The 18,558-nt window shown below is 47.1% G+C and overlaps 1 protein-coding gene across 8 annotated transcripts; it reads left to right on the forward strand.

Moving 5' to 3' along the window:
• The first annotated feature begins 65 nt into the window (after positions 1–65).
• LOC144677021 (speedy protein A-like) lies at positions 66–14,833 on the forward strand. Of its 8 annotated transcripts, none has more exons than XM_078537295.1 (7): positions 834–942; positions 2,912–3,160; positions 10,137–10,195; positions 11,478–11,563; positions 12,627–12,798; positions 13,406–13,688; positions 14,475–14,833. In XM_078537295.1, the coding sequence occupies exons 2-7, from the start codon at positions 2,941–2,943 to the stop codon at positions 14,534–14,536; spliced, it is 882 nt and encodes a 293-aa protein (XP_078393421.1). In that variant the 5' UTR covers positions 834–942; positions 2,912–2,940; the 3' UTR covers positions 14,537–14,833. The 8 variants fall into 8 exon arrangements, with proteins under 8 accessions (XP_078393419.1, XP_078393421.1, XP_078393422.1 ...); XM_078537296.1 differs by having other exon boundaries at positions 14,483–14,833; XM_078537297.1 differs by having other exon boundaries at positions 13,406–13,560; positions 14,483–14,833.
• The last annotated feature ends 3,725 nt before the right edge of the window (positions 14,834–18,558 follow it).

Below are 18,558 nucleotides of genomic sequence, written 5' to 3' on the forward strand. Positions count from 1 at the left end.
GAAATCTCTTCATCCTGCCCTTTGCCTTGCAGTGGGGTGGGTGGGGGTAACTTTAATAAGGAGGTGGTTTAAATTTAAACCTGAGGGTGTGGGATGTTAAATTAGCCGATGTGGATGAGAAATCAGCTCAGGGTGGGATTTGTTTTTAATAAGTGCGCGCTGGTCCTGCGGCGGCGGGATGTTTCCATGGTAACCATTCTGCGCGTGCGCGGTTGCAGGTGAAGGTGTGGGTATGGGGAGTAGTGGGTGGGGCCATGAGGGCGAGAGGGGCGGGGCCTGGGGTGAGGGGCGGGGCCTTGGGTGAGGAGGCGTGGCCTTGGGAGAGGGGGCGGGGCCTGGGATGAGGGGCGGGGTCTTTGGGGAGGAGGCGGGGCCTTATGGGGCTGGGGGCGGGGCCCGAGGGGAGGGGCCTGAGGAAGGGGGCGGGGCCTGGGGGAGAGGGGCCGACGGAGGGAGAGGGGCGCGGCCTTGAGGAGGAGGGCGGTGCTACGGCCAGGAGGGGCGTGGCCATTGGGGACGGGGGGAGGAGGGGCTGAGAGAGGGTGGTGGCGGGGCCACTTGGTGGGCCTGGAGGGGGCGGGGTCGGGAGGAGCAGGAGGAGGAAGGACAGGACCAGGAGGGGGCGGGGCCAGTGAGAAAGCGCCCGGCGGGGGGAGGGGAGGGGAGGGGCGCGGGGGACTGGAAGTGGAGAAGGAGGGGCGGTGCCGGGGAAGTGGAAGGGGCTCGGCCAGGAGTGGGGGCGGGGGGACGCGCGAGGGGGTGGGGGGGCGGGGTCATGGGCGGGTGGAGGGGCGGGGGCTAGGCGGATGGAGGGGCGGGGCCGTTGCGCCCCAGGGAGGGCAGCGATTGGGCGCGGCGCGCTGACGTCAACGCCGGGGCAGCCTATGATAAGCCGGTTGGCGGGCGGGCGCTGGTCAGGTGCGGCACGTGCCTCAATCCCAGGTGAGAGGGAGAGGAAGATTGGGGGAAAATGGCGGGCGTGGCTGGGGGGAGGCAATAATGGTGGGATGCGGGGACCCTGGAAAAGAGCGACTTTCCTGCCGAGCGAAAGGGGAGTGGGGGAAATTAAAAAGAAAACCTAATCAGAAAGCCGGTGGGGGGTGGGTGAGGGAATTAGCGCAAGGGAGAGCATTGAGTGTGTCTCCCTTGGGTCTGGTTGGCTCCCAAAATGGCGGCTATTGGGGGGTTGGGGGGTGGTTGATGCTGTCAAGTGACCAGGGGTTTGGCATGAACTCCAGCAAGGAAACATGTTGAGGGATGAGTTCCCCAGCACGGTTTGCAGAGATGGGGAGGTGTCAGCTGTGGCTCAGTCCATAGCACCCTCGCCTTTGAATCAGAGGGTTGTGGGTTCATGTCCCACTCCCGGAAACCAAGAACTGCGATTGTACTCGAAAGAGTTGCAGAGATGGGGATGGGATTGGGTGGGTGGGGGGACCAATTGCTGGTTTGGCTCATGACTTGGGCTCGATTTAGCAATTGATTGGGATCCAATGTTAATTTGCAAAACTCTCAATTCCGTGAGGGGGAATTTTTAAAAATTCCCCACCCCACTGAAGAAAATCTTCATCCAGGCAAATCACTTCATTTGCGTGATTGGAGCACTTGAGACTTGATGCGAGATGAACGTTAATGGCAAAAGAATTGAGTGGGGGGTTTCACTAGTGATGGTGTTCTCTTAAAATGAAAATTTGCATTTTTCAACCAAATAAATCGCCTTGAAAGTTTAGTTATTTTGGACTCCCTGTTTTTAAATGTGGTGTTTGGCTCTAACTGCTCCAACAAGCTGAAGTATTATTGTAAAACCTGGATAGTGTTTTGCTCTTAGTTTGAGTATCATAGAAGAAGGCAGCTCTCTGCCACCACCCCCTTGAGGGTGATAAACGCTGGCCTAGCGAGTGATGCCCACATCCCATGAATGAATTTAAAAAAATCTTTTCACTTAAATATCGCAACAAAAGGTTTTAATAAGTTCATTATTCCTTTAATGGAGTGACTTTGTTTGCATTGGTGAGTCTCCTTGAGCTCAAGTTTATGTTGTGTCTTAGTAGACTATCAAATTAAAAAGGCAATTTTTAAAAGTTACTGGCTTGATTTGGTGTTCTTGTTAAGTATGTGCTCTAATTGTATAATGGTAACTTTTTAACAATATTTTGGCAAGCAAAGTAAGTGTTTATTTGTTCTGTTTATTTTCAGTGCTTTAATCTTCCCTACCGGCCTTGAGGCATTGACGCTCATTAGGGGTTGTTTCATAGGTGGTTTCCTCTAGTATATTGTCTAATGAGTCCTCATTCATTATAATCTTTCCCTGGTAGAGCATGCCACAGCCCTATACTAAGTCATGTCCTGGATGTGCATTTCCATAACAATGAGTGAAAAGATTTTTTTTTTTCCCCCTCCTGTGCCCCACTCTAGGGATATCCTGGCCAATTATTATCTTGCCACCATTGCTAAGTTTGGTTAACTCATGACAGACTGAATATTGAACCTGGAACCTTTCTGGTCAGTATTGCTCGAGAGAAGTTGAGTCATAGGGGTTGTGTAAACCTAAGTAAGGAAGAGCTGCTTCAGTAAGTGTGAAATTATGTTACCCTGGCTGTGCTCCATGATGCATTTGGCCTGCAAGCATTATTATGATTACCTGGGGGGGGGTTCGGTGGGGAGTGAGGCGGGGGTGGTCTCAACTAGTTCTTGCTGTCACTTTGCTATTATGGAAACTATATATATATCATGGGTTAGTCCTGCAGTAAGTGGACCTGACCTTATATAACTTGAAAGATAAGTCTAGTTTATTGGAGGATTGAGCAATGACTGCTTTCTCTATATAGTCATTGTAATGCGCTGTGGAGTAGAGGGGTTGCCTCGAAGCTGCATTTAGTTTGTGGTCTTATCCCCTTCCTGTTTTATATTGCAGACCACCCCTAACTGCCTTCATTTACCATCATGAGGCACAACCAGACCCGCTCTCAGAATCCCTCTTCGGTCACCATTCAGGTGAAGCCAGGGGTTTCAAAATTGTCACGTCAGAACCGGGATTTGGTGGTTCGGAAGCCTCGCCTGCAGGAGAGGGGTGAAGGGGAATCCAGCAAGACGCCAAAAGTCTCAAAGGAGGCTCCATTTGTCATACAGCACCAAGAGTTGGAAGCCTTTCTTAAGCTTCTTGGTATGTTCATAAATTAATTTCTTCCTCTACATTTTAGAGCTTGTTCTGATACAATATTTTGAATTTCCTGTTTTTATTTATCCTTTCATGGGATGTGGGTGTTGTTGGCAAGGCCAGCATTTGTTGCTCATCCCTAATTGCTCTTGAATTGCTGGGCCATTTCAGAGGGCAGTTAAGAGTCAACCACATGCTGTGGGTCTGGAGTCACATGTAGGCCGGACCAGGTAAGGACGGCAGATTTCCTTCTCTAAAGATTGGAGAACCAGATGGGTGGTGGTATGATAGTTGTTATGGTCACCATTCCCTCTATATACCAGATTTATTAAGCTGCCATGGTGGGATTTGAGCCTATGTCCCCAGAGCTCCTGGATTACTAGTCTAGTGACATTACCTCAATGCTACTGTCTTCCCCTATTTCATAATCACCCTCAATTGTCCTGGTGGACCTGTAGCTGACAAACGATGGGAAATCTTGATCTAGAAGCCACAGCGAACTGAAATAAAGCTGGAAACTTGGGCTGGCCTACTGAGAGAGAAGCTGACTCTTTTGGGTGGAGATATGTTAGAATATTGGGACAAGAGGCAATTCAAAATCTTCTTTACCAGTTCGATGGGTACACAGGACTTGTATAAATACTTTAGAATTTCTGAGCTTCACTAATAGAAAGCAACTTTCATTCCTACAGCATCCTTCACAACCTCAGGGCACCCCAAAGCTCTTTACAGCCAAGAAGTGCAGTTGCTATAAAATCTAGGAAAGGTGGCAGCCAATTTGTGCCAAGCAAGCTCCCACAAACACAGCAGTGAGATAATGTTGAGGGATAGGTATTGGCCAGGACACCAGGGAGATCTCCCCTGCTGTTCTAAATAGTGTCCATGGGATCTTTAACATCCACGAGAGGGCCAATGGGCCTCAGTTTAATGTCTTACCCCCCTACAGTACTGCATAGAGAGTCCCAGCCTAGATTTTTGTGAAACTTGAACCCCACAACCTTCTGACTCAGAGGCAAGAGTGCCACCCACTGAATCACAAGATTTTCAATGAACAACTCGACTCTGACATAGCTGAGACTCTGTCCTCACCTAGAAGTGGTGACTGCTAGGTGCAGTTCTACGGGTACCAGCCATTCTTTGCTACCAGATGGACTGCAACGGGTTCAAGAAGGCAGCTCACCACCACCACCACCTCAAGGGGAAGCTAGGGATGGTCAATAAAATGTTGGCCTTGCCAGTGAAGTGCTCATCCCATGAATGAGTTAAAATAAAACCTACCTGGCCTCATCTGAGCAGGGTTCACCTTGGTCCACAGCAGGAGTTTACACTGGTTAAAACCCAAAACAAAGGCAAGTAGCAGTAAAAAAAAAATAAGCAGATTGTTTTTGGCACTTGGAGATGGTCTATTTTGAGTCATTCTAATTATTGCCACATAACCACATGTCCAATAAAATGACTATAAAAAAAATAAAATTAGGAAATCAAGCTGTTCGCATAACTTGGTACATTGAAGAACGGTCCAATATTTATTTTTTTTGAATCATTGATTTGAAGGATTAATGTTGGTCAGCGCACCACAATTTACATTGCCTTTATTTTGCTAAAACATCCCCAAGGCACTGCACAGCAATGTTCTATAAACAAAGCTTGACACTGGGAGTCCTGGAGTAGGAGACAGTCAAAACTGAGTTTTGAGTGTCTGAAAGGCAGGGAGAGATGGTGGGAAATCCAGAGCTTGGGGCTGAGGCAGCTGAAGTGAAGGCATGGCTGTTAGTAGTGGAGTAAATAAAATTGGAGGTGCTGAAGAATGCTGATTTCTGAAGAGTTGTAGGACCGCAGGAGGTTAGAGGTGGAGTGAGAAACCCCAGGGTGGGCGTGATGATGTGGTGGAGAGCATTCAAAAGTCATGACATCTTTGATTCACATCTGTTTCATCAAGGCAGCTGGCATCTCGGTTTAACCTTTCTGAGGGAAGGCCACGCTCCTCTTGTGACTCACAAGTGAGGATTAAAAAAAATCTAACTTTCAGATCCACTGAGTCCAGCTGACACTGGAGGTGGGGTGGGGGTGGCGAAATATAAACTCTCTCTTGAGTCTAGAGATACATCTGCTCCTGTCTATCAGTGTTAAACTTGCAAAAGGGTAACAAATCCATCTAATCCTTCACCAGTCCCGTTTTATATCCTTACCAGGCTATGAACCTTATGGGCTGATCTGGTCCCGGTCGGTGATTGTGGCTACTTGTGTTCATGCACTCTGGCTGTGAGAGGAAAGCAAAGTCAAATAGGGAACTTGTGACATCCAAGCACTTTGAAAACTGTGGGCCTAACCATTGATATCTCAAAGCAATAAAAACAAAAGAGCAGATTTATTTTTCCTAAACAGCCAAGAGCCTAGGTATGCTCCCTTTTGGATTTAACAGAGCCATCAACCTTCCTTTGCTGAAAGGTCATGTTAAATTTTAAAACTATATTATTTTTTCTTTTTTCCTCCTCCTTTCACTTTATCGACTTTTTTTATTTGGGGGTATCGCTTCAGAGGATGTTCATCTGGTATCTTCCAGCATTTGTTCACCACTTGAAGGTGACGAGCTTTCCCCCCCATGAGCTGCTATTGTGCTCCAACACTGCCGTCCGCCAGGAGGTGGCGGTGTTTCTGCAACACTGCTGCTTACCCCTTCTCAGTTAAAGGGGAGGGAGCAGTGCTGTTGAAGTAACTGTAGATCATATATGTTCTATAATTTGCCGTACATCAGTGGAGGAGGGGGTGGATATGTTGTTGGGCGTCACTCTGTCTTGGATGCTGTGTTGTATCTGCACCCAACCAGGAGCATGCAGAGTTTTCCATAATGCTTAAGAGTTGAGGCTTTGTCAATGGTGGTCAGGATTTGTGGAACCAGTAGGTGAGTCACTTGTCAAGAATACTCCGCATCTGGTCTGATGGCATAACCATGTGCCGATCCAGCTGATTTTTTTTTTTTGAGTTATCAACAGTCACAGATTGCAACTCTTTTGAGTACAATCACAGTTCTTGGTTTCCAGGAGTGGGACATGAACCCACAACCTTCTGATTCAAAGGCGAGGGTGCTATGGACTGAGCCACAGCTGCCGATCCAGCTGATAGTTTAGTTTCTGGTGAACCCCAAGATATTGATGTTGGGAGCTCACTGCTGCCATTTGGTATCAAGTGGAGATGGCTCCGCATTCTTTAGTCAATGTGGTTGTTACCTGGCATTTGGGTAGTGAGTGTTAAATGCCACCGTTAATTCTAAAGCTGGTTATTATCCAGGTCCTACTGTCCCCTGGATTGGCTGCTTCATTGCTGGGGAATTCTGCATGGATTTGAACGTGGCTGAGTAGTTGCACTGTGTCCTGACTATTGTGGCTTCAAGAATCACTCTGGGGACCTGAGCTTACAATCTGGAAAGACCCTCTTGAGTAGTACTGAAAATACTGTGCCGTCTTTCAGATAAGCCACTAAACCGAGGTTCTTGCTGCTGTCTGGGATGCAAGAGATCCCGAGGCACTAGTGAGAGAAACAAGAGTCATCTGTTTGTGGATCTTGTGTAGGAATATAAGAAATAGTAGGCAATACCACCTCTTCAGCCTGCTCTGCCATTCAGGAAGATCATGGTTGATCTAATCTTGACCTCGCTTCACTTTCCTCCGTGTTCCCCATAACCTGTGACTCTCCTGTAGTTCATGAACCCGTCTATATCCTGCTTTGCATATATTCAGTGACTCGGCCTGCACAGCTCTCTGGGGCAGAGAATTCCTGAATGACGGTGGGACGGTTATTGAAGATGGCTGGGTAAGAATGCTGCCTTGAACTCCTGCAGTGATGTCCAAGAGCTGTGGTGATCAGTCTCTAGCCATTGCCCTGAGTCTGCTACAGCTCAAAACCACCAGCATGCACCTTGGTGCCATATTCAAATACTGTCTTGAAATCAAATGTGACGTCCCTTTCCTCGCTCCAAGTGTGTTTGGCTCTGTGTCTGGATTAAAGCTTGTGTCGATGTCTTGGACGGAGTGGTTCTGAGATCCTGAACTTGTGTGACTCCTTCCATCACACCTTTTTTGTTGTTGTTGCTGATGATTGGGAGGAGGCTGATTAAGGCAACTTTTGTGGTCATGACAAGTCTGAACGTTTTAAGGTAGATGAGTACCTAAGCTGCAGCACAGCAGCTTAGTTAGGAGCATTTAACACTGATACCATGGGTCTTCAGTGCAGCTTGGTCTTTTCAGGACATGATCTTTTATGGCTATTCATCCATGGAAGAGATGGCAGATCCACACTTCCTACCTTGAAGCAAGGGGTGACTCGGTTTCCACTCCCAGTCTTTCTCATCTTCCTCTTCCTCACCCCCTGCCCCTCCATGGACTGATCAGCTGGGACCATCCCACCAAACCAATACCAAAACTATTGCTACCTAGTGTGACAGCTTTGGAGACTCCTGCTGTATTGCTGAGGTATTACTTCCAGTATACAGTACAAAAACAGGCCATTAGACCTAACCAATCTATGGTGACTTAAAGCACATGGCTGGCTGGACCTGTCAACACCAGAGCCAGCTCTCGAAGTGCAACTAGTTCAGAAGCTGAGTTGGAGAAATCACAGAATCACACAGTGCAGAAGAGGCCCTTCGGCCCATCAAGTCTTCACCGACACGTGAGAAACATCTGATCTACCTACCTAACCCCATTTACCAGCACTCGGCCCATAGCCTTGAATGTTATGACGTGCCAAGTGCTCATCCAGGTACTTTTTAAAGGATGTGAGGCAACCCGCCTCCACCACCCTCCCAGGCAGCGCATTCCGGACTGTCACGACCCTCTGGGTAAAAAAGTTTTTCCTCACATCCCCCCCACACACACAAACCTCCTGCCCTCTCACCTTGAACTTGTGTCCACTCGTGGCTGACCCACTAAGAGGAACAGCTGCTCCCTATCCACCCTGTCCATGCCCCTCATAATCTTGCACACCTCGATCAGGCCGCCCCTCAGTAAGATTTGTGATTTATGCACCTGGGATTCCAAAAGATTGGGTTTACCTTTCCATCTGTAATTAGGCAGTGTTAATGATTACTTTCGTCTGTGTGAATCAACTGACGGTACCAGAAACCAATGAGCATGTGGCCTAGGTTCTGCTGAAGGGTCATGAGGACTTGAAACGTCAACTCTTTACTTCTCCGCCGATGCTGCCAGACCTGCTGAGTTTTTTCCAGGTAATTCTGTTTTTGTTTTGGCCTAGGCAGCAGCAGCCAGAACCTCCCAACATTAAAAAAAAAACACATTTGACCACCTTGTTGTTAGTGTGTGTGTGGCCTATCTGATTCACCTGCAAACCTGTCCTGGGGTGTCTCTTTTTCTGCGTGTGCCTCTCTCTTTACCACCAGGCATGTGTCTTTTAACCTGTACCAATATTGCCAACATTGCTGCAGTACATTCACTCACCACTAAGTGATGCTTGTCTGGCAGATCAGTGGAGTGTTTAAGACAGATGTTGAAGTCCCACAAAGGGCCCAAAGCTGCACTCTGCCCCTTTTTTTTTTCTGATTGCTGGAGAAGCGGCTTGGGGAAGAATTGTCAACGAATTGAGGTAATGGTGCTGAGGATAGGAGTTTCAGTCCTGGTCTGATCACTGTTCCCTGGTACTGTTCGCTTGAGTACAAATTGCTGCGAAGCTGCTCATTGCTAATGTACAAACAGTAAAGAGTGAAAATGCTGTCAGTCACCTAAGGTCTGATTGTTGACGAGGCTGCCTGCACTAGAACATCTACCGTGTTTTGTTCGAAACCGTGTGGCTGCCGGACTTTGCACTGCGCTGTGAGGCTGGGACGCGCTGGTTTTTAATGACTTTCTGAAAATGTTCCAAGGTGGCTGCTTAACAATCCAGGTGGGGTTGGAAGTTGACTTCTGGTGTGGCGTGTATTTGCTTGAGCATCTTTTATCGAGTTAACTAGAATTTAATTACTTCTCCTATACAGTTGCCAAATGGTATGGATTGAATTGGAAAGACACATCCCTTTTGATCGAATGATTTAAATTTAGGAACTTGGGGACTTGACCATATATATCCTTGGGATGCCAACTCTGATCAATCCTAAAAGTGCTGTCATTTTAAAAAAATATATATATATATAGTCAGAATAAAATGCAAACTTTTTTTTCCCAGTCCAACACTAGAGATGGGCAAAAAAAACTAGTTTTACTCACCTGGGGCTTTGCACCCTGCAACTCTCTGACCGCCTCTTCAATGCACTTTATAAGCTTCTGTAATGCTGTTACGTTTTTGCCAATGGACAAGTACTCCATTTGGTGTGGGATGGAGTCGAGGTGGTGAGAGAAGATGAGATTTCCCTCCACTGTTGGGAGGAGGACTAATATTAAACCTGGCTCCTGCCCCTTTTTGATACTCCCAACATATGCTGCATCTTCACTTGTGAAGGTGTTCAAAGGGGCCAAAAACCTACCAAGGATTTTGAATGGAATGGCTGAGTTCGTGTACTACCCGAGATAGATAGTGCTGGCTTTCTATGGAACCTCCGAATAGAAGTTGAACCCACAAAAAGGCTAAACTGTTGGCTTCTGTGGTTTTTTTTTGTTTTGTCTCGTTATCCCTTTAATAGCTTGGTCACTCGGAAGTAGGGTGCTGAAAGGAAGCTTGGAGCTCCTTTTCTTTGCTTCTCTCGACCGATGGGAAGCATTGGACCCCATTCCCATCACACATCTGTACTGTGGTGAATTTGATCGGAATGACTATGCAGCTGCCTCGAGTCCAACGGTGAGCTTTTATGACAGTGTAACTTGCTGTAGTCCGGCCGAATTATTATTATTATTATTATTATTATTATTATTATTATTATTATTAGACACGTTTAAACTGGAATGTGAACCATCTAAAACAATTAACATTCTGCCGCTAATCCATAATTTAGTCTTTCTTCGCTTATTGTACTCAATGGGATCTTGGTGTCTTACAGATGATGATGTGATTCAGGACTTCCTGTGGATGGACAGTTGCTGTAGAATTGCAGACAAGGTACTCGGGAAGGGTTACTGCTAAATCCTTTTTTGGGATGGTTAGGCTATGGGGGTGAAAAGACCACTCTTTTTAACCTGTAGGTAGTCTTGAAGCTATGGCCTGTAAATATGCATGACGGGCATCTATTGTGCACTGTCTAGTGGGATTTGCACACCCCCTCCCCACCCAAATAAAAGCCCTGAAAATCATTATTCTAGAGAAATACAGCACTATGCTTGGTTATGAATTTTTTCAGGTTAATGATCTAATGGGTTTTTGGATGTCAATCTGCATGAATTAAGTCTTTATGACTCTACGTATCCAATTGGCAGTAATCCTAACTCAAGTGTACTGGAGCACCCGTTCTGTCATCGGGTTGGTATTTCAAAACCCCAGCCATGCATGGGAATGATGACCGTTTACTGCGTCATGGTCTTGTGAGTGGCTGCACCCTGCTGGTGATCTCATGCAGGCATTCACTGAAGTCCAGCTTTGGCAGGCTGGAATGGCAGCCAATCCACATACCATTCAACAAGAGACATCGAATAGTGACTGCAGGAAGGTGAAGGATGTCATCCATGCACTTGGCGGAATAACTGCTTTCCGAGATCGGCTGGTTGTATTCTCGTGACAAACCAGTTATTCCACGTTGTGACAATCCGGTTATTCCACGTTTCCACAAACACTGCAGCTATATTTCGCTCATTTTATTAAGATGACTAAACCACTTGTTGCAGGAAACTGACCATACGATTCAGTCTCGAGAGATTGCGACAGTGAACGCGTTTTAATGGCTTGATGTATGTTGGAACATTATACAATGCCTTGCTGATTGGGTGGCAAGCTTGAGTTCAGCTTCCAAATCATATCTTGGTTAGCCTAAAGTTGACTGAGGTCAAGTGCAATTAGATTAAAATGTTCCCCGAAGCAGCAGCATAACTTGAACGTTTACCTGCAACATATTGGTAACTTCAGCGTTTACTGGTTACTTTCTCTATACAACACCCAGGTTGCGTACTTGTCTCGTTTGCTATTGCCTCCACCCCTCGGTTTGCTCAGGGCCAGTTCCATTGCAGGCTACGTTCTACCAGGGGAGACTTTGGAACCAAACTCAGTCCTGTCTTTGCTTGATGTCACATCTAGCAAGAATCAGTGGATAGGTGTGGGAATCCTGACCCCCAAGCCAAACCTGTAGTGCCCCAAGTGCTGAACTGGCTGCACGAGTAACCTTGGGATCCTGTGGGTATGTCCTGTGATCAGTCCAGTGAAGTAGGCCTCTGAACTCCCAATTCTCTTTCAGTATTTACTGGCCATGGTCCTGACTTACTTCAAACGTGCAGAACTTCACACGAGTGAATACTCCAGGATGAACTTCTTCTTGGCGCTGTAAGTACATGTCTTTAAACATGGTAGTCATTCTTCTACCTGTAGGACTGGGCAGTGCACGTGTAATTTTGTGTCATGCTCAATTTTTTTAAAATTTGATTTGTGTCTCAAAATGAAGGGACCTGACCTAGGTCTTGTCCTTGATGGACTGTCTTAACATGTTGTGCAGGAGTAGCTCTTTGACACCTGGAGTCTGCTTTGCCATTCAATAAGATCATGGCTGATCATCTTCTACTGCAAAAAAAAAAATTGCCAAAGAGGACTACAGTCAAACCATTACAAAAGATGGCACTTTGCTGCCTACTTTCCTTCCTTTATCTGCCCCCACCCCGCCAACTGTTTGTTACACTTGTGGGCATGTTTTAATCTCCAGATCTAAGTTCAAAAGGTCCTGCTGCTCCCTTTGTGACTGGAGCATGTAGAGTGCACTGGGGTTGGCTTCAGTTGTTGGCAAGAGGCTTGGGAATCAAGTCTGAAGAAAAGGGCACCAACTTATTTTTCAGTATTTATAAGGCAGAGGTGGATAGATTCTTGATAAGCGAGGGGGTGAAAGGTTATCGGCGGCAGGTGGGAATGTGGAGTTGAGGTTACAGTCAGATCAGCCGTGATCTTATTAAATGGCAGAGCAGGCTTGAGGGGTCGAGTGGCCTATTCCTGCTCCTTGTTTGTATGTTTGTAACTTGCCTTAGATTTCTCAAAGTTACTTTTATGATATCCCATTTGTAGAAGGCACTTGTCTTACTGGGTACTGACTTTAACTCGAGCGTTGTGTTCCATCTTTGGTGGGTTGCAAGGGGTGGGGGGAGGGCAGTGGTGGTGGTGGTGTGAATGAAGCTAACTGCAATGGAGAAATTACTAAAAGGAAGTTTACAGGGCTGTGGGGGAAGAGCAGGAGAGTGGAACTGATTGGATCGTTCTTTCAAAGAGCAGACAAGATGGACCAATTGGCCGCCTCCTGTATCGTTCTATGATGTGTCATTTTGAAATTATTTTCACATGCACTCCAACAATTCCCAACAGGGTTAACTGTTCACAGGTCTTTTATAATGGCTTGGCCCCACAGGTACCTGGCAAATGACATGGAAGAGGATGAAGAGCAGTACAAGTATGAAATTTTCCCGTGGGCACTAGGCAACAACTGGAGGAAGCTTGTCCCGAATTTTCTCAAACTGCGGCTTGACCTGTGGGCACAAATGAATTACAGGGCAGCTGTGAGCCGGCGCTGCTGTGAGGAGGTGATATGCTGGACTTAATATTGTAATTTCAGGGTAACGTTACCACTTACTGCATGTTGGCTTGTAGCCCTTTTAAACCTGTTTCATGGCAGATAGAAATGATCGATAGCTGTGTGGGTGTGTCATGTAAGGCAATCCACTTTGAGCCCTGGCAACACCCTGACCACAAATATGGCTAAATGATTCTGTTTTATACCCCCCCCCTCCCCAGAAAGGCACTGGACTTGGCTCGGTATTTGAAGCTGCCCGATTGTAAAGCTTGCAAAGGCAAACGCCTCCCCACTCACCCCATTTTAATGTGCCTAAGGGGCCTGGCTGCTTGAATGAGGGGTTTATAAACTGGCACCCTGTGCCGCCCCTCAACAGGGATTCTCTTGGGTCTCCTAGTAAATGCTTGGTGCACTGATCCATTACCCCACAGAATATTAGGAGGTGGGTTTACACTCATTACTCGGCTGAGCCACAAGGGAGAATGTCCGAGGAATGGCAGGAATCTGTGGGTATGCAAAGTCTGAAATGTTGGTCACATCAATCTGTGACACTGGTGACTGTGTATGTGTGTGGTATCTCAATCATTTGTTTTCCATTGATTTTTTTCTTTTTCCAGGTGATTGCTACTATTCCTTGCCATTATATATGGCACAGAGACCGTCCAGTTCACCATAGTGGTGCAATTAGAAGCTACCTGCAGAAAGAAATAGCGCCTTACCCACAGGGGCCGAGCGGAACTCCGCCATACTGCACCCTCTGCAATCGCTACAGGTGCTACTTGGACCTCGACTCGGACTCTTCCTCCTCCTCCCCAGAAAATACAGTCTTGCTGGATAGTGACTGGCCCCAAGATCTGTTGATACTATCACCAGCTGTACTGATAGACCATGGTATAGAAGGTATGGCCTCACTGGGCTCACTGTGGCACCTGGGGTTTAATACAGGAGGAAGCCCCTCTTTCTGCAATCTCCATACTAGACAAAAGATGCTATTCTGGATCAGACTGAACCCACCAGTGCTTGTGGAGGTTTCTAGTTCACAAATGAGTGGGAATGTTCTAGGTGCTAGGTAACGTAGTGTGTGCAGTGAGCAAAGTATGCACCAGTTCTGTGATATTTTCCTGTGAGATGCTAGATCCCAGATCTCCATAACTCCGTTACCAAGCTGACTGCCATCTTGTAGTAATCGATTGAAAATGCACTGACTGGTATTCCCTGTTAGCTAACGTTCACTACTTCTAGGTTGGCCTCTGTAACTTGGCCAACTTCAAACCTTTCATACCCCTCCCCTTTTATCAGTGCTAAAGTGTTTCTGGGTGTTGCTGTTCCTCCTGTCTTGAGCGACGGGAGACTCAGCATTTCCTCCTCTTTGCTGCTGTACCCTCGTTAACTGCAGAATTCCTCACCTCTCCAGTCTATCCACCTGTCAAAATTTGTTTCTAAAACCCAATCTTGGTGGTTAATTATTACCTGCTTTTGCCACATCCTTTGTTAAGTTGGCTTTTATGGTATCCAGACCTATTATTCTGGATTCTGCACAGGGTTTCTCAATACAAAGCCAGTTGTGATGAGAGTGCCAAATACACTTCCCTTTTTAACAAAGGGAGATGGAACATCTCCATCAGCTCTGATGGAGAAAGGGCACAGAGGACAGCGTGGTCTTGCATTGACTCGTGTTTCTGTTAGTCCTACAGGAGGCTTTGGTCAGTGGCGAGCCTGAAGGACAAGACTACAGCTGGTGTATGTAACGACTGAAGTGCCTATCTACGGCTGGACCAATTTTTTTTGTTTGACACGTGCAAGCACTGAAGTTTCTATTACTTACTGTTCAGCATTTCTTTTTTTAATGATCTGATGCACTTTATGATTTATTCCCCCCGCCTGCCCAGCCCCCCTCATGAGACTGAGGACAGGAAGGGAGCTGTTGCAGCTGAACTTTAAATGGTTACACTCAAATGTTAAAAACATTTGTTTGCAATTGTATGTATATTTATTGCTGTGAAAATAACTAATGTATAGAATAAATATTGGCACATGAACGTGTGCGGCTGTCTGTTAGCGTCGTGGCCTCTGCCAGTCAATGATCCAAGTCGGGTTAACCAGTTTAACGAGATGGCGGCCGCCTACCACAGCTCAAGATGGAGGTTGCACGTATCCTAGGGCAGGGGTTCCCAAATGGTGGGGTCGCGGGACAAGATTTTGGGGTCGTGAGTTCTGAGGCAGCAATGGTGGCCGCTGAGCTCGGACTGAGTTTTGACAGGTGCAAGGCCCCTTTAAATGTTCCTTGTTTCCTGTCAGTAGGTGTGGTTTATTTTGTCCGCCTTGAGGCCAGATTTTTGTTTTGCTACTGCAATCGCAGCTGGCAATAAGGTGGGTGTTAACTTTCTCTCTTTTCCCCCCCCCCACCCCTGCCCCCACAGGGCAAACCCACCAGATTAACCCCCTCTCTTTCCCCCCCCCCCCCCCCCCCCCCCCCCCCCAAAAAAAAAACCCCAAACAACTCATTAACCCCGCCTCCCTCTGGGGGAGGCAGTGACATAGTGTTATTATCGCCAGACCAGTAATCCAGAAACCCAGGAAAATGGGCAGATGGTGGAATTTGAATTCAAATAAAAATCTGGAATTGGGAGCCTGATGATGACCATGATTGTCGATTTGTCATTAAAAACCCATCGGGTTCGCTAATGCCCTTTTTTTTTTATATATATATATAGGGAAGGAAATCTGCCATCCTTACCCGGTCTGGGCCTACGTGTGACTCCGGACCCCGCAGCGATGTGGTTCCCTCTTAAATGCCCTCTGAACAAGGGCAGTTGGGGATGGGCAATAAGTACTGGCCTGGCCAGCGGTGCCCACATCCCATGAGTGAATTTTTTTTTTTTTAAATTTTCACTTGGTCATAATGTTCTGTCACCATCGTGGTCTGAGAGGATAGCTGTGTCAATTGAAAATTGACACCAAACCACCCCCCCACCACCCCCTCCCCGATTGGATTTGCCTCATTCTGTGGTCCCTGAAGCTCTTTGCCGCTGGGGTCAACCACCCCAAGCCTGGGGCTATTACAGACTGACGAAGAGCAACTGATGGTTACGATTAAGTCATTCGGGGTTGGTGACCAGATGTAAGATTCATGGCAAAAGAATTGAGAGCAGGGGTGATGAGAATTTCTTTGCATGTAAATTGTTGTGATCTGGAATGTGCTGCCTGAAAGGGCAGTGGAAGCAGATTCAGTCGTAATGTTCAAAAAGGAATTGGATAGAAACTTGAAGGGGGGGTGGGGGGCTGGAGATTTGCAAGGGTGCTGAGCTAATTGAATAGCTCTTTCAAGGAGCTGCCACGGGCATGATGGGTTGAATGGCCTCCTGCTTGCTATAAACTAGCTGCTCTGTTTAATTTCCTACACTTGCCCACACCTAGACTTGCTATGTTCCTCTGCAGTGCCACCTTTGGTAATCTGAAAAGGTGATACATAAGCCTTTTTTTTTCCCCCCCCCTCTAGCACATGTAGACTTTACATTGTTTTCCCATTGTTAATGTACAGCCCTAATTTCTCAGATGCACTCACCAGCCTCCCAAGCTCCATCTCCTATCTCGCTCTGACTCTCTTGTTTGGCTTGCTCGTCACTAGTCTGGGGAGATGGCGTAGTGGTAATGTAACTGGGCTAGCAATCCAGAGGCCCCAGGCTAATGCTCTGGGGACACAGGGTTCAAATCCCACCACGGCAGCTGTCAGAATTTAAATTCAGCTAATTGAAAAATCTGGAATTGGAAAGCTAGTCTCAGTAACCGTGACCATGACAACTATGCTCGATGTGTTAAAACCCATCTGGTTCACCAAATTTCTTTTTTTTTAGGGAAGGAAATCTGCCATCCTTACCCAGTCTGACCTACGTGTGACACCAGACCCACACAGCAATGTGGATGACTCTTAATTGCCCCTCTGAATGGCCTAGCAAGCCACTCAGTTCAAGGGGCAATTAGGGATGGGCAACAAATGCTGGCCTTGCCAGTGACTTCCACATCCCATGAAAGAATAAAACCCTTCACCTGACTCTCTCCTCTAATACCTCAGTCCCTCAATCCGCATCCTAATCTGTAGATCTCTTCCGTGACCCCTACCCCCACCTTTTTGCACTTTCTATGGGCAATTTTTCCAGCCCTTCTGACTGCCTGCATCCCCTCTAATCCACCGCTCGGGTACCTGGTCCCTTTTTACCATCGGGAAAGCCCTCTGCCTCCCTTTCTCAAACCTTTCCAGAGCTAGAGGCAACCATGCCCATAAACCCCTGGCCTGGTCAAGAAACCTTGAAGCTGATCGCAAACGGCTAATTGCACTGGTTGTGAAGTCTTCGGTTCTCTTTTTTTTTGGAAAACCAAGTGCATGGCGCAAGTGAGAGATGTCAAATATACCAGGCAAACTGGGTTGGTAGTGCACCATAAAGACCAACTTTTTCTTAGACAGAGCTACTTTAGCTGTTGCTCAGATTCGTACGACTGTAACAGTAATTCTTCAGAAACTGAAAGAGAAGTCTTTTCGTATCCTGGACAAAACAATGGCAAGAAGGGATACCAGTAAAATGAGCTTACTCCCCCAAACAGTAAGTTTAGAGAGAGAGTAATCTGCAGTGAAAAGGTGTTAAACAAGTACTGTTTTAGACTTGTATGACGTTGCCCAAGCTGTTTATCCTCCAAATAATATAGACTAAACTATTAGCGTAGCCACTGAACTCGGGGCCGTAGTGGTGGCACTCTGACCTTGGTGAGGGGTTGAGCACAAAAGCCAGGTTGAGAGTCCCAGTGCTGCACACTGGGAGTGCTGCATGTCTGAGGCGCTGCCTTTCAGATACAACAGCTAACCAAGACCCTGCCCACTCTTGCGAATGGATGCAAATCCCTCGGCCGCTATTGGAAGAAGAGCACAAAGTTATTGCCCTGGTCCATGTTTATTCCCACATTAACATCAATGAAGCGGATTGCCTGGTCGTCACCTCAGTGGCTGTGAAGTTTTGAGATGTCCTGAGGCGCAAGAGGTGCTACAGAAATGCAAGTTCTTATTGACCTGGTTAGAAAGTCTACGCGGGTTTGCTGCGGTGACGGGACGAAGAGATGGTTGCCCAGATTGCCTGCGGATGTGCGCGATGCACAACACCCGGCGCCACCTGGTGATACATCTCTCATTCGCAATCTTCCAGCGACAAGCGGTAAATAAGAGTGTTTTGCCCGTGGGCCAGGACTTCAGTCGTGAAGTAGCCAGTCTGAGCTGGCGGCAAGTGAAGACATTGGTGGGGATGGGGTTGCAGGCTAAAGAGCCTCCATAAAGTCACAGGACTGTGGGAATGAAGCATTTTTTTTCGGACTCTTTCCCCCAGTTGTTGTTGTCGTCCTCCCTGGTGGGTTTCGACCAGGCGTTCTAAAGGATGGAAGATGAGAACCAACCTGCACTTAGAAGGATGGCATTCAGCGATGGTTTGAAAACGACAGCAACAGCACGAGAGCAAAAACACTAGAACAAAAGCAAAATACTGCGACCTGAGATGAAAGCCGAAAGTGCTGGAAAAACTCGGGTCTGGCAGCATCTGTGGAGGGAGAAACAGGGTTAATGTTTCGGAATTCCAAAGAAGCCTTGTATTGCACTCGAAACGTTAACCCTGTTTCTCTCTTGGCAGATGCTGCCAGACCTGCTTGGTTATTTTCTGTTTTTATTTTGGCAAAAATGCCACTCGTGATAAGGTTTATTCACCACCTTAACAGCATTGGGATCGGTTCATGG

Source organism: Cetorhinus maximus, unplaced genomic scaffold (assembly GCF_964194155.1).
Source record: "Cetorhinus maximus unplaced genomic scaffold, sCetMax3.hap1.1 HAP1_SCAFFOLD_2137, whole genome shotgun sequence".
NCBI classification, from domain to species: Eukaryota; Metazoa; Chordata; class Chondrichthyes; order Lamniformes; family Cetorhinidae; genus Cetorhinus; species Cetorhinus maximus.